At 39.4% G+C, this 15,761-nt stretch overlaps 1 protein-coding gene across 1 annotated transcript; it reads left to right on the top strand.

Annotated features, from left to right (window-relative positions):
- The first annotated feature begins 5,275 nt into the window (after positions 1-5,275).
- On the top strand, positions 5,276-15,314 carry agtrap (angiotensin II receptor-associated protein). The gene is made up of 5 exons (XM_076096843.1): positions 5,276-5,405; positions 6,621-6,655; positions 6,965-7,076; positions 8,932-9,133; positions 13,244-15,314. The coding sequence occupies exons 1-5, from the start codon at positions 5,379-5,381 to the stop codon at positions 13,366-13,368; spliced, it is 501 nt and encodes a 166-aa protein (XP_075952958.1). The 5' UTR covers positions 5,276-5,378; the 3' UTR covers positions 13,369-15,314.
- Positions 15,315-15,761: the final 447 nt, after the last annotated feature.

Here is a 15,761-nt window from a genome sequence, read left to right as displayed (position 1 = left end):
GATGAGCCACACCGCTAATTCAGCATAACGCCACCTTTAAGCACTTTTTTTTGTTATTCAGCTGTTTTCACTTCAGCGTCACAGCAGAAGCATCTGTGTTTTTAAAGACTCACTCAGTCAACAATGACCAGTGCTTTCTGCCATTTTTTAAATTGATATAAAAGATTCACTTGGCTGCCAACACGTGTCATCTCATAGTTTATGTGTTGATATTCACCACAGTTCTGGTGTCTGTTGTGGTGTCAGCAGTTTTTCTCACAGTTTTTCCTGCAGCTGATTGTCTCTGTCCTGCTGACCTGAGTCAAGCAATGTTTACAAATCATTTTTTGTTTTGTGATGAATTACTGTTTGGAGTCCAAAATGAGCGGCATTCATGAGTTCAGGATCATTCAAATTGAGTCAAGTAAGCTGTCATTCATGATACAATGACTTTGAAGAGTGTGAGCTCTCTGCTGCATTTCGTCTCTCGGTACGCTCGCTTTACAAACAAATGCTGAAAATGATTTGTAATCATCCTGTTTTTGAACCCAGTCTGTTGTCCTGTGTTGTAAATAAGAATGTGTTTGAATTGCCGAAAACTTTTTGTTAAATTGACTTCACTTCTCTTCAAATGTACTTCACGGTAGAACGATCTTAATGTATGTTTTATTTATACTGTGCTTAAACACAGTTGTTCAGATATTGTGTTTGTCTCTTTCTGTTTGCTTTTCACGATTAAACATTTACTAGGATAACCTTTTTGTGGTGTAGACCTGCTTATATTTACAGCATTGATCCTCATCTATATCAGTTATTAGTATTTATTACTAATATTTCTTTTCTTTGTGGTAAAGGAAAGTTTCAGGCTTTGAATCTGTACCTTTGGCAGATGTTTTTGTGTCGTAATACTCATAGGTACTCATACGTATAGGTTACATATATAGACAGATTATCCTATTCTAATACATATGTCATAATAGCAGTCTCTTAATTGTTATGAGTACACGATGGCCACAGCAGTGAAGAAGTATTCAGAGATCCTTTACTTATTGTAAGTAAAATAAAAGGATGGCCAAACACTCCATCAAAAGTACAGTACTGCAAGTAAAGCAGCATTATCTGCTAAATGTACTCAAAATATATATTTATATATGAGTTCAAGTTAAAGTCCCTGATATATTATTATATTACATTATTAGATTGTTAATACTGATTCACCAATGGGAAAGCAGCATTTTACTGCTGAAGACGCTCGAGGGGAAACTAGTTTGAACTATTTTATATATTTATTTATTTAGTTTTCTTTTTTTCCCTCATCATCACTTTGGTTTTGAAATATTGGAAAACTTTTACAACTTTGGGCTTGAATCAGGTTATAGATTCAACTTTATTTTATTGCACACAGAGAACAAGTACTAAGACAACGAAATGCAGTTTAGCATATAATCAGAAGTGCAAAAAGCAGTAAAGTGCAGAGTAATGCACATATAGTGGTAATATAAATATTACATAATGACAAACAGCAAGGGGTAGAAATGCAAAAGATATATATATACTGTATGCACATGTGCAACAAGTATTCAATATATATATATATATATATATACACAGTATGGACAGATGCATATATACATACATATTTGTTGTAAGAACATACACAGTATTGGTAGTGTATGTACAGTGTGGCAGTAGTAAATAGGTATAAAGTTGCATTAAATGGAAATACTCACATGAGTACAGCAGTAAAGTAAATGTAGTGAGTTACTTTCTGGGTCAGAGCATGATGGCGAGTTTAATGTCTTGGTTCTTTTGAGAAAAGCAGAACTTATTCTTTGAGATGCTTGAGAAGAATGAAAACCAGCACTGATTTCGTCCCATAAACCTTTTTCCAAACACATCACCTTCTCTAGAACATGAGGAGTCAGTAATGAGGCGCCATTTATCTCCACCTGATAACGGGAACGCTGCAATCTCTGAAGCTCATTATCTCCAAACTGAACTGTGTCAGAACCCTTTAAAGCTTACGACACATTAGAGCAAGTGCAAGCAATATAACACCCAGCGTGTCTCTGATCCGAACACACACGCTCTCTGAGAATCTATCAATATTTGATTAGATGGAGAAAGTAACACTCGTTTTTCTTTTCCCACAACCAGCGGCTCGGTCGGACCGTGATTGTGCCATCCTGATTTACGGCTCCAGAATAAAAGCAGTAGTGATGTATTTTTAATAGTTACCTCTGACAGAGTGCCCTGCTGAAACCTGGCCAGCAGCCAGCCGAGTGATAGATTACCCAGAGCCACATCCCGGCAGAGCTGTAGCTTCACATCACCGACGCCACAGAGGCACTTCTCCCTTTCTTTAGGATTTCTTGAAGTAATTAATTACCAAAGTTTTTTTTTATCTTCACCCAACTTCTTTAGAGCAGGGAAACTCTCTAAAGGACACACGTGGTGAGAACAATTTACACGAGGATAAACAAAGCGGCAGGAAATTCTCTCTACGGCCTCAGAGACAATAAATCATTTGATAAAATGTGTTGAAAATCTATAAAAACTGGTATAGAAATGAAATGAGGAAGATGATGTGCTCTAGCGCTACATTTATGCATTTACTCAAGTCTGTCACAGTTAGGATGTAAAAGACATTACGCAAATTAAATAACATGTCCCACATTTGTCACTCTGCAATCTCATCTTGGCACACATGTGCACACAAACACCCTCAGCACAGCGTTTTGAGACGTGTTTGAAAGCATAACCACTTCAAACAGAGCAACAAATCTTGAGCGTGTGCGTGTGTGTGTGTGTGTGTGTGTGTGGGGGGGGGGGGGGTCAGAGGTCTTCAGGAGGTCAGGGTTCACACTGGAAAACAGGAGTGCAGGAGCCATCTGCCAAAGCTTGCACAATGGATCAAGTCCTATTGATGTATAAGAAGCATGAAAGAGGCAAGCAAGCCGTTCTACATTTGCATTTTAAAAGTTGTGGCGTTAATATGCAAATGAATTTGAATCTAGATGCAGACGTCACTTCAAAAAGCAGATATGAATGTATCTGTAAGTTATTTATGAATGAACAAGGAGTATGAACGTGCAATGCTATTCTTAACCTTGGACATAACTCAAGGTCTCCTTACCAGCTTTTTCAGAGCTTTAAAACAAATCCCAAGGTGGATGGATGTGCTCGGCTGCTATAATGTGACCAAACTTCAGGGACATGATAACAGGTGAGATGATCAGGTGGGAAAAGATGAGAGAAAATGGTTTACAGCTGAGAGGAAGATGAAGGGAAAATACAAGTGTTTCTGAAGCAATAAATCGTTTTTCAAATGTAGTAGTTAGTATTTTTATCATAAACTAAAATATTTTCTATCTCTGTTTTGTTGGACTTGAGTGTATAAGCGTGATTAGAAATAAAATGTAAAAATGTAAAAGTGTAGGTTTCCTCATAAACAGGACACATCTGTTTGAAAAGGATCTCAAATACATGTTACATTATCAGAGTAAAGATGTCTTTTGTTTTTACCCCTGTGGACTTCATTATTGGGATGTTGCCGTGCTCTCAGTCGTCAGCATTTTTGTTGTTGAGTGAATCCTAACCAATAGAAGTGATGGCCCAGACTAGTAAAATAAGACCCACGTAGTAATGAATTGGACTTATCATTTAATCAGCAGCCATCACAAACTCTTCTTCCTCTTGTACATGTGCAGCTGCGGTTGTGTGTCTGTACCTGCCGAGATAAGTGACCACAGCAGGATGGTAAAAGATAAGATCTCCCTTTATTATCCCGATAGGGGACTCTGAATGTGAAAGGAAAAAACAAGAACGTATTTGTTTGACTAGACTGTGGCACAAGACACAAAATGAGAGCAGGAGTTCACTAACGATCGATAGAAGCCGTGCATCTTCTGGAGATCATGAATCCATACTAAGTTTCATGGTAAGCTGAGCGGTAGTTGTAAAAATAGATACAGCATCTGGAGCAACAATCGGATGAACTTTTCCAAATGTCACAAACAAGCTGACGTAGTGAACTTCAACATTGAATTTGATGGATATGCATGCATTATCACCCGCTTTACTGAATCTAACCAAACCTGCGACTAATGACTAAGTGAGGAGATTGTCTTACAGCTAAGTTCTCAATGACCCGCCAGGCAGGGACGTAGTTAGGCCTATTTTAGGGGGGCTGAAGCCCCCCTAAAATGTTCTTCAGCCCCCCCAAATAATTTGGCATTTAAAAATAAAAACATTTTTTTAATTTTTATTTTGGTGACGTCATTATTGTTTCTCACATGGACAAGTTATTTATAACTCTAACATGCTAAATATGTGCGTGTGTTCTGGTTTGTATGTTTTCTCCCCCTTCAAATTACAATCCTGCTCATAATAAAACAAGTAAACAAGAAGCAGAGCAACTGAGGAAGACAGTAGCTGTGCATTGAGAAAATAAGATAATGGGAAAAATATTTTTATAAATTATAATACATGTAGTGTATTTAAGAACAATTATAAAATTATAAAATAGATATAGCTTTGTGATTCTGTTTAGGCCAGCAGAGAAGGCCTTGCAGGCCACTGTCATATACTGAATGCAAGCAAAACTACAGAGCAAAATCACCCTCTTTCTGATTGAACCAATCTATGAACTGTCTGAAACAATGGATATCCGCGGCCCCAAATGGGCCCAAAAAAAATTTGACGCTGCGCGCACGCAAACATTCCCCTCTCCTTGGGGCTAAGCCCCCCCTTTCTTTGAATCCTAGAAACGCCCCTGCAGCCAGGCATTGAAGCTCATTTTACTTAGTGGCCATATAGTAGAATTTGCTACAAAAATACTTTTTTAGGTAAATCAACTTCCCATTACAATTGATTGAAATTGATTGGTATATGGCTCACATAAGCTAACGTCATATTTTGTTTTACAGAAAGAAAAGATGATTGGATTTTGATATAAAAATACGAAGGAATTGATTTAGATTTCGATTTTTTTTGGCATATATTCTTGAATTGGTCCATCACATGACTGGGGATGTGATCCAAAAGGATCAAAGGGGTCATTTTCATCTTGACTATAACCATATGCATTTAAACACATTACTGCCTATGTTTGTATCAAAAGCCTTCATCAGTCCTTTTCAAATCATCCCACTACTGCTGACATGTGATGTGTTGTCATGTTATTTTGCGGAGGGGAGGGGGGTGAGTGTCACATGGGAAGCAGTCAGCCTGCTATCACATGGTTTGTGTTTGCAGGCTGATCTGAAGGGAGGAGGAGTTTCACAGAGAAGTTTGTGCAGGAAGAAACAATCTGCGGCAGCTTTTCATGAAGCCCCCCGCAACAAGTTGACGCAGTGAAGCGAATAAAGGAAGAGGTGCTTTTAACCAAACAGCCTGTGATGGAAATCCCTGCCATAAATCTAAAGGTGAGTTTGCGGTTTTTACTTGATTGTAATGTTGGCAGCTGGTTGTAACAAAGACTCAATGCGATGATGTCAACTTTGTTGCTCAATTCCTCGGTGGGGCAACTACCTTCCTCTAGGGAAATGTGTTTTAATTGGTGTTTTTCTGTGTTGTTGTTAAATGACTGAAGAAACGTTCATTTATTTATGTTAAAGTGCCTTAAAGATCATAGACTGCATGGTTATGTTGTCAGTGATGGACCAAAGTAAACAACACTATTGGATGTTAGAAACACAAACATAGTGATGATTACATGAGTTATTAAGATATGTTTGAGTTCAAACAAAGATCAAACTGATAAACAGTGCCACCAGATATAGAAACACAATAGTTTAAGTTATTTATCACATGACCCACAGAACAATATCTTGTCAGTCATTTCTGATTTCTCCACTTGTTATGTGTAAAAGACTAAAGTAATGAGTTAGAGGCAATGACATAGCAAAGATGTGTCATTCCATAACAGGAATTCAATAGAATCATGCCTTTGTGCTATTTTTTGTAAAAGGATCAAAAGCAGATCAAAAGTTTGGAAGACTCTTAATCAAATTCCGGAAACTTGGACTCAAACATGTGATGTGAAAAGCAAGACAAGACGATGTGTAAATGTAGCTAAAGTAGCACTCACTCTGATATTGTGGAGGGGAATTTTCTGATTCATAATTTGTGTGAAGAAAAAGCATATTTAAAAGCAACAACTTGTGGAGCCATGACATCGTTCCCCTGATGCTGCTTCTCACTATATCACAGACACAAGTTGATCACATGTTTCCAGTTCTGTGGCTTCATGCTCTGATGTTTGTGAGTTGATCGACTGAACTCAGGCTGCATCTAAAGTTACTTACAGTAGAAACTATTCTTTTTTTTTTTTCAATCAATCAATTCATTGTTTAATATATAGAATGTAAAGAAAATCATTAAATATGTTCCAGAAACCCAAGAGACACCTTCAGGTGGCTTTTTTTCTGTCCAACTAACAAAAAGATTCAGTTTACAATGATATGAAACAGTGAAGCAACTGAACGGTTGGAGTTTTTAGTTGATAAACGATTGATCGATTGTCAGAATTAAACACTGAAGTGTCCTTTATATATATATATATATATATATATATATATATATAGTATTAAAATATGTCTTCTTTCCCTGTAACACTCGTCTTCTGTCCTCTGTTGTAGGCCATAGTCCTGGTGCACTGGCTGCTTACAATATGGTGAGTGTAAGCACCGTTTTTTTTTCCCACAAACCTGAGGAATTTCTCTCCTCTTCTGACTCACACACACGCACATACACACACACACACAGACTGATTCCCAAGCTAGGTTCAGGCCAACTCTTTCACCTCCACGTCCCAGACGTGTGTTTTCTTGATACGGGTGTGTGTGTGTGTGTGTGTGTGTGTGTGTGTGTGTGTGTGTGTGTGTGTGTGTGTGTGTGTGTGTGTGTGTGTGTGTGTGTGTGTGTGTGTGTGTGTGTGTGTGTGTGTGTGTGTGTGTGTGTGTGTGTGTGTGTCTTACTGCAGGGCCTGCATGTTTTTGTGGCTTCCCAACTCCTTTGCTTGGGGCAACTTCAGTGTTTTGGCTGTCGGCGTCTGGGCCATCGCACAGAGGGACTCCATCGACGCCGTGCTCATGGTGAGTCCTCGTCCTCCGCTTCCTTCACGCTGGCTGCGATCTTCACATCATGTGACCGGCACAGGAGTCTAACTATAGGCACAGCAGTGCGTATCCGTGCTAACCTATTTGTCTGTGGAATCTGGGACAATCTGTGAGCATCCCTTTGAGAGAGAGAGAGAGATAGCCTTCCCTTAAATCAGCACAGAGCAGCAGGAACCGTGGCGGTCATGGTCACACAGATGTTTTAGTCTATAGTGATGGGCCAGTGAGGACGTCGGCATTCGTTCCTCTTTAAGAAACTTTCCTGAGCCTGACTGATGAGTAGGGCTGCATAATATTTAGCTGTTTTTAATAGTATGCGATGTCAAAAGGTTTTGATATTGCACTCAGGGATTTTTTGAGTTAGTAGAAAGAGAGCATCAGTATAAACTGTACTTTCAAATGTAACTGTCAGTCTGTCTTGTGTCCCATTTGTTCAAAAAAAGAATGTGGAAATCATTTCTTTTCATTTTTTGTCAGCATATTGAAAGCAGCAGAAAGGCAGAACTGAGTACACTTTATAAGTAATATTTTCCTCATATTGTGCAGCGCTACTGATGAGTTAGTGGCGCTCAGCTCTGCTGCTGCTTTGCACTGCATTGAGATTTTAGGGATTTGAGGGTTGTGACACTTTTCCCAGTAAAATTACTTTGGACAGTAACGGTTATTTATTTATTTATTTTTAACATGTAAAATAGAATTAAAAAAAATAAAAATATATATATACATTAAATGTATTATAATTCTCACAAACAATATAAATACACAAACAATATGAATACAAACAAACGAGGTAATGTTCATAAAGGAGTATGAAGAAGTATTCAGTTATATACTTATAATTTACCCAGAACTCATGGCAAGTTAGTCCTACCTAAGATAGTAAAGAACTAGAAGTTAAACATCTATCTGAGATCTGTCTGTAACTTAAATCCGAGCGGCCCCCAGACTGCCTCGCTGGCTGTGAAGGTGTGTTATATGCCAAACAAACACACCACAGCTCGAGGGTTAAAAAGAAGAGGAAAAATAACCTGTCCAGTGTTTCTTTCAATGACACATTTGACATTAATGGATTCTGACTGTCGATGGGAAGTTACCATCGGGGGATTTCTCACCTTGTCTTTAAAGTCCGGGGGTCCATCAGGAGAGATCCTTGTGTGCTGAGCTGGCTGAATGCTCTGGATTCTTTGTGGATCAGGAAGCAGCTTCAAAGTTAAATCAACCAGGAAGATGTTTTCTCATGTGCTATGCAGCTTACTGCATGTTTCTGTTATTATCAACTCCAGACTCTCTCAAGTGTCTTAAATATTAATAATGACAATAATATTAATGAATAATATTTTGTAACACTGATGAAATAGATGAAACAATGAAAACAAACAATACAATAAATGCACGTAAAAAGAGAAATGCAATAAGAGAATAAAATGAAATAAGAGATGAAATTAATTAAAACAAAATAGATTGTCAACTAATCATTTATTTAACTCGCATTTCTGTTTTTTTTGGAGCGTTATCTTTCATCCCGTCATATGGATTTGATTGTTCCAGATAATAAAGGTTACAGATACATTTTAAATGTCACTGTTTTCTTTCTTATTTTTTTGCATTTTTCCTTCTGACTTCCTTCACCACTCTCAGAAATCTCTCTCTTTTTTTAAATGATTGGAATGACTTTGTTTTCCACACGCTGTATGTTGCAAGGAATCGTTTCCTGTGGTTGATTACATGTGTTGGCCCTTCAGACTTCAAACTATACAGTAAGTCCGAAAGCATCTGACACACCATTACGTGTGCATTACGACGTCTGCCTCTTTTTGTCCTCTCGCTGTAGTTTCTGATGGGGATGGTCGTGACGATATTGACCGACATCGTCCATTTTGGGATCTATTACCCGGCGAATGACTCCGCAGTGGAAACCAGGTTTCGCTTTAGCGCAGGAATGGCCATCCTCAGCCTGCTGCTCAAACCTGCGTCCTGCTTCTTCGTCTACCAGATGTACCGCGAGCGTGGAGGAGATTACAACGTTAACTTTGGTAAGTGCTGCAAAATGGGTCAAGTACAGTAACACAAGGAGCTTGCAGACTTATGAGGAAGGGATTATTTGCCACCATAAGGCTGGTTATGAGGAAGAAACAGATGTTCAGCTCTGATAAAGACATCAACAGGAATTTAAACGCTTCCAAAAATAAAAGTCTTACAGTGGACACAGATTCTATCTTTCAGCATACTGGAATGTCTTTTTTATTTAATCATAGAAGTGGGATCTAACTCCACTTTGAGGAGCAGATGACACAGGAAATAACTCATTACATAACAACTTAAGGTTTCATCTAGCGAGAACATGCATCATTTCAGAACTGGTGAGAAATATCTGAGGTTTCCTCCTCCCCACAAATAATATAAAATAATCCCACGCCCTGAGTGTGAGCAAAGCTAGCTGGAGGTACGGTGTGGTGCATCTGTCCAGAGGCGCTTTGAGATCCTCCCTATGTTGTTTTATGCCGTTTGCCATGAAAGGCCTGCCAAGTGCAGCGCACACTGGGAGGGCTCTGTGCTTTACCACCGCCGGATGATTCCACGGTCAAACGAATTAGTTACAGTCACAAGACTTGAAATGAAGCAAAATATCTGAGCTGCAGCTCGGCCTGGGCAAGGAAATCAGTTCTCCATGAGTTGTTTGTCCCGTTTGTGTGTCATTCTGACCACCAGTTTATTCTGCATGCAGCGCAGGGACATATTAGACCCACGCAGGACGAAAAAACGTGAAATAACTGATCTGCCGTGATGGAAAAAATAGCTCGCCATTGATGTGAAATAAACTGAGATGGAGCCCAGAAGGGATGTGCACAGAAATAAAGATTTTGTGACGTTGAGCTTGGTAAACTTCTTCCATTGACCGGTCAGGAGATACTCAAGATGAGCTCTTTTATTCGCCATGTGTGGCAATTGATTTTGGGGACTTGGACTCTCTCTGCTGAGAACTTTCCCATCAGGAATCCCACTGAGCCGTGATGTCCTTGAAAATCCTTAGTCATGGCTTCATTCACATGGATTAATCAAACATGTCTGTATTCATCATTTGTAGTTCATGATTTTCATGGCAGAGGAGTGAAACAAATTCAATACTAGTTTTGAGCGAGTGAGCTTTTCTTGCCACGAAAAAAACAAAAGTGATAAAAAAATAAACCAGGAAGTGGGACATTTGATTTATTATTAACTGTCATATCATTGGCTAAAATAAGAATTTATTACACTATACGATCCGGGAAAAGTAATGAAATTCCTCCTGTGTTGCAACCAGTCTTGTTTGACGGATAATTGAATATTGATTAATCTGTGGTTTTACTCTTAACGCCAGAGAGAAGCAGCAGGTACATCCATTAGCCTGTGATTGGCTGCGTGGTGACTGATGAGTGCAGCTAATGTTTGTTTCCTACAATGTGTGTTTTAATTGCTGTCTTGATTGCATCGCTGGCATTAGCATGGTTCCCTGCTGCAACAAGCACTGTGAGAACCAGGCAATCAGGTGCATGTGAGTGAGAAGCCTGGTTGATTAATTTGATTGGCGGCCTTCTTATGCCGGTTTACATCCCTCTGGTTTTGTGTTTTTATTTTTATGTTGCTCAATACAATAGAGGCTATTAGACTGAGCAATCCCACATTTAGCGTTAAATTGACTGCTACTCAACATGTCCCCTGAACATTGTTTAAGTATTGCTGTTATTAGGCACAGCTGAAGCAGTGTGTATGAAGAGCGATTTTAAGGAATGGATTAAACCGTGTGTTCGTCTGCTCTAATGTAAACTGCAAACGTTAGCATGCCTAGCTACCAAGCTTACCACCTACAGTGGGCTAGTAATGTTAGCCACCTCTGAGGCTAGTTAGCTCCTCATTAGCTAGCTACATTATTTTGTGGGGTTACCGGTCGGTCGTGTTAGGAAAAGCTCAGTACGGAGCGAGCACATCCACTTTGTAGCATTCCTCCACAGTGGGATCAGGGGTGTAAGGTTTAGGTCCGGACCGTTTGAATACAGTTATTGTCGGAGGATTTCACCCAAACATCGTACGTGATAAGAGGAAACAACCTTAGTTTTCATCTCGAGAAAACAAAGCTTGTTTCTTAAGATAATGATCTCTAGAAACGATATTAAGAAGAACGTTTCAGCCCATTTGGGGCTTCCGTACTGCAATACCAAGGCCCTATGTATTTTGTTTGCATCCGTCCGTTTGAAATCATGGACGCATTGTGTGAAAAAGCCTTCTAATTTTGAGTTGTAGTTCATATAACTGATAGATTCACTGTTCTATGAACTGATCTAGAGCGTAAAGCTTGACAGACAGAGCAACAGTAGCTAGGGGAGGGCGGGGTTTAGCAGCAGTAGCTAGGGGAGGGCGGGGTTTAGCAGACTGTTAATTGCCTGCAGTGCATTCCCCCTTTATGTTCAGCTGGCTTGTGGTGACGCAGTTCATTAATGTGTAAGAATTTGTCAAAACCTCCATCTCTCTGTTCTTTTCTTGCATTTCGTCTTTACTAACCTCACAGTCTGTCATGTTTCATGTCTCATGTGTTTCCTGTTCTGATTTGACTATTTGTCTTGTGTCTTTTCTCCTCTCTGCTGACCTTTGACCTCTCAGACTTAGAGACCTCTGTGGACAGTCGCTGTACTACGGATAGTGCTGACAGTGCCTTTATTTGCCGCCGCTATTGATTCCCGGCTTCTTCTTTTTTACCATTTTCTCCTCTCCAATCATCCCCTTCCATCCTCTCCCACACAGGAAGTAAGATCACACATCAGGCGGCAGGACAAAAAAAGAAACTGACTTTTTATTTATTCATTTGCCAATTACTATCATGTTAATGTTCTGTTGTCATCTTTCTCTTTTTAGTTATTTATATTAATTCAATCTGTCATTCCCACCTCCATCAGTCCTCAGTGCCCTCCCATTCTTCCGTGTATAGCTGTGTATGTCAGTACAGTATGTTTATATTCTTATCTATTGTATTATGTGAGATTATATGTTTCTGAAAGTTTGCATCTATGTATTATTCATATTTTTACTCTCCAGACACCTCATTTGTGTTTGTGTATTCTGTCCGCATATATTTAAAGCAGAGCTGCATGATGGTGCACATTCTCAAATCAGCCTAATTAAATGATGACTTATAATAATAAACAATGGATGTGACCTTGTTTGAAATGCACACTCAGTGTAAGACTTAAGTTATTGAAGGCTTGTTTAGCAGCAATGATGCGTTAAAAAAAAGAAAGAAAAAAAGACTAATCAATGTATTTTTAAAGCTTTAAAAATAAAAATATAAACATGAGTTGTGCAGTCTTAGTCAAATGAATATATGTATATATTTACTTAAATCATCCAAACCCTCTGCAATGGAAGTGCTTGTTTGATTAGCATTAATATGTGCATGTCTGTCACAGTTAGAGGACTCTGGGCCATGCAGACGTAAGAGTGCACAGGTCTTTGAACTTCCAAAAAGACATCATTGGTATTCTGTCCGAGTTTGTTTTAAAGTATCATATTGAGTCTTTTTAAGACTTCTCCGATGGATTAGTGTACAGCCCTCCTAGAATTCATTATAAAGCACGTGTACACAAAGTATAAGGCAGCCAGGAGCTTGCATGCAGAGGTTTTCAGTGTAAACGCATATCTGAAAATTCTACTCGCATGAGGTTTTTTGGGACTCATTATACGTTCCTCTGGTCAATTTCTCTTCAATTAGCTGCAGAAGAAACAGCTAATCAGGTAGTAGTGGGTGTAAAAACAGAGTGATGGAAGGGGAGGAATGTCCGCGCCTCTTAAAGAGGTTTTCTTGAATGTAGTTTGCTGATTTCTCAATCCGTCGTCCATCACAGGTATGACGGCAAAGACTGTTTCCAACAGTGTAATCTATATGTATCCAGAGGGGGCCAGATGCTCAAGTCAAGATAACAAATCCGGCCAACTGTGTCACCAATCTGTGTGAAGAGAACAAGGAAGTTGTGTTTAAGCTAAGGATTCCTTTCTTGTGCAAACAGTTTCAGTCTGCATATTTCAGTGATTCTAAGCAGATATGATTATGTATAATAGTGTGCATGACGAGGGTTGATGTGTTCGTGTTGAAGACTTTTGGCCTGTCTCTGCAGGTTTCCCCTCTGTGTCACGAGACAGAGATACCTACCAGTCCATTGACCAACAGGAAGAGTCTTCCCCCCCGGCCAATCCCTTCAACCAGGCCCAGGACAGCAAACCAGCCGTCCGCACATACTGAGTGAACCAGGCGGTGAACAATGCAGTGGTTTCCTCTGACTTTTTATGCAGCAGCTCAGTGCTCAGTGGGCAGTTTCTTTTTTCAATCGATTCCACATCCGTCCCTGTGTTTCACACAGTCGGTCTGCTGCAGATTGCACTGACGGCAAAACGAATACTTTATACTTTGCTAAATCATTAGCTATGCTCTGCTCTCTGTTTTAGAATGAAATGTGGCGTAATTAAACCCATTTACATTTTTTCTTCAACGGTTGTAATGCTTTTCTGCTGAGCTGGCACATCACTGCTGAATAAATACAGAGGAAACACTGCTCTACCTCTCCCCTGCTGTGTTACTGCTGTTACCGCCTACTATTTTTTTAGTAGGGAGGTGTTGAATGGAGCAGTTGTGTCAGTTTACATGTGGCACTTACAGACATCTTGTCTGTTTCTCGTTGTCATCTGCAGTAAATGTAATTATTATATTTCCTATTACGCTTTGCTTTACGGTACAACAAAATGCTTGAAGCACGTGAACTGAAATGAATGTTCAGTGTCGTGCCTTCAAAAGCTACCTTGTGCCTTTGTACTCGTTCAACTCATACGAGCTGTTATGTTTGAGTTGAAGAAGCTGTGACCAAATTGAAGTCCGAGGTCTTTCTTCTCATGACTGAGCAAAACCTCCGTAGTGCAGCGCAGCACACAGATGGCCACCGTTCACTTGATGTTGACCTATGCAAAGGATCTAGTGCTGCAACTATAAAGAACACATAAAAACATAAGGAGGCTTGAGAAAAAATTAAGGAAAGCGGACGCTGTGGCAGCAGGGTTGACTTTATAGACCGATTGCATCATTTGGATTCGTTTTTGTTTTTTTACAGTCAGTTCTCTTTTGAAAGTTCCTGTTTTCATGATGACCTCCATGACGAAGCTGAAATGTGGCAACTATGTTGGTCGCGTTATGAGTGAGTGAAATGATCCCGGCTGTAGCACAAGGGGATCTTCAGTCCAGTTGTTCCCAAACTTTCTCATGTCAAGGACCCCCGTCACTGAGACAAATTAGACCAATGACCCCCATTTGATAAGATTTTGTCCCAGGGTCCCTCATCTGAAAAAACGTTGCTCTTACATGTTATAAAAATAGGCAGTCATTGTGTTAAATATCGATCGACCCCTCATGGACCCCTGTGAGTCCCCGATCCCCACTTTGAGAATCACTGTAGATCCTAAGAGGCACCTTATTTGCTGACCTGCCTCCAGTTCAGACACACTAACCTGGCCTGTGTCTTTAAAAGCATGTTGTTCCACACTAACTGAGCTCTGTAATGATCACTGTAATACCACATGGTGTCCACCATGTTGATCATGAGAGACCAGCAGCAATTGTTTCCTTAATTATGTTCATAATAAAGTGTTATATATATATATATATACAGTATATATTTAAAAGCATTTTTGCACCAGGATTACTATAGTTGGGCCATTCAGACGTGATAAATGTTTCACTACGTCATGGAAGAGAGAGTCTAAAATGTCACAATTTATAGTGAAAAAAATATAGCTTAAACAGTCTTGATTCCTCTATTAAATATGATTTTTCTTGGAAAGTGTAGAAATATCAAACATGACAAGATGGTTTTGCTGTTCCATTAGCCAGCTGTGGCTTCAGCTGAATGTCTCTCGCTCTGAACGACACAAGAGCTGTTTACCTTAGAAGATACAAACTGCTGCTGAAATCTAGTTTTCACCAAATGAGAAAAAGATGAAACATTTGGGCTGCATGTCTTGTTGGCTGCACTGCCTTAATTCTGGTTGTGATTCTTTTTTAGGATTTATGCTGTTACATTTTGTTTTGGTTCTCCAACATGAGTGTTTGTCTTTCATTCCTAGCTTGCTTCTGATTTGTAATTTTATTTGGCAAGTAGACTTTTTCTTTTTTGTCTTGAAAATAAAGAACGATGAACATTTGTTGAATGACGCTTTCCTGATAAACTACAGGATTCACATAACATTTACATCTGCATGCACAGTTATATGAAGCATTTTGAGACTGACTTGTAGATTTTTCTCTCTCCCTTCTTTTCTCGTATATTTCTTCTTCTTCCCAGTTACACACGTTTCTATTCGCACTCTGATCTTCTTTTCTTTGCCCTGCTTTTATTTATCCAACCAGACAAGACTTTTATCTTTATCTTTTCCCGCACTCTTACTTTTTTACCGTGCATATTCCCAGAGCCAAACCAGTCAGTGAGTGCCAATACTCATTTAACCACAAAACACACTTTACAACAGCACTTGACTTAAAATGAAGCAGAGATGTTAAACGGCTTCATAGAAGTCTGCTGCCTCTTGCGTTGCAAATATATTTTGAGTAATTAGAGTGGTAATGCCACATGCACCTGGAATGTAACAACA

The sequence above is a fragment of the Anarhichas minor genome, unplaced genomic scaffold (genome assembly GCF_050575085.1).
Source record: "Anarhichas minor isolate MPS153535 unplaced genomic scaffold, ASM5057508v1 ptg000023l, whole genome shotgun sequence".
In the NCBI taxonomy this organism is placed as follows: Eukaryota; Metazoa; Chordata; class Actinopteri; order Perciformes; family Anarhichadidae; genus Anarhichas; species Anarhichas minor.
This window is presented reverse-complemented; position numbering and strand designations above follow the sequence as displayed.

What these genes read in the sequence shown, in the direction of transcription:
- agtrap (XM_076096843.1), top strand. Translation starts at nt 5,379, where the DNA reads ATGGAAATCCCTGCCATAAATCTAAAG. An exon ending in TCCCTGCCATAAATCTAAAG is followed by an intron (nt 5,406 to 6,620) that starts GTGAGTTTGCGG and finishes CCTCTGTTGTAG; the next exon opens with GCCATAGTCCTGGTGCACTG. An exon ending in CCATCGACGCCGTGCTCATG is followed by an intron (nt 7,077 to 8,931) that starts GTGAGTCCTCGT and finishes CTCTCGCTGTAG; the next exon opens with TTTCTGATGGGGATGGTCGT.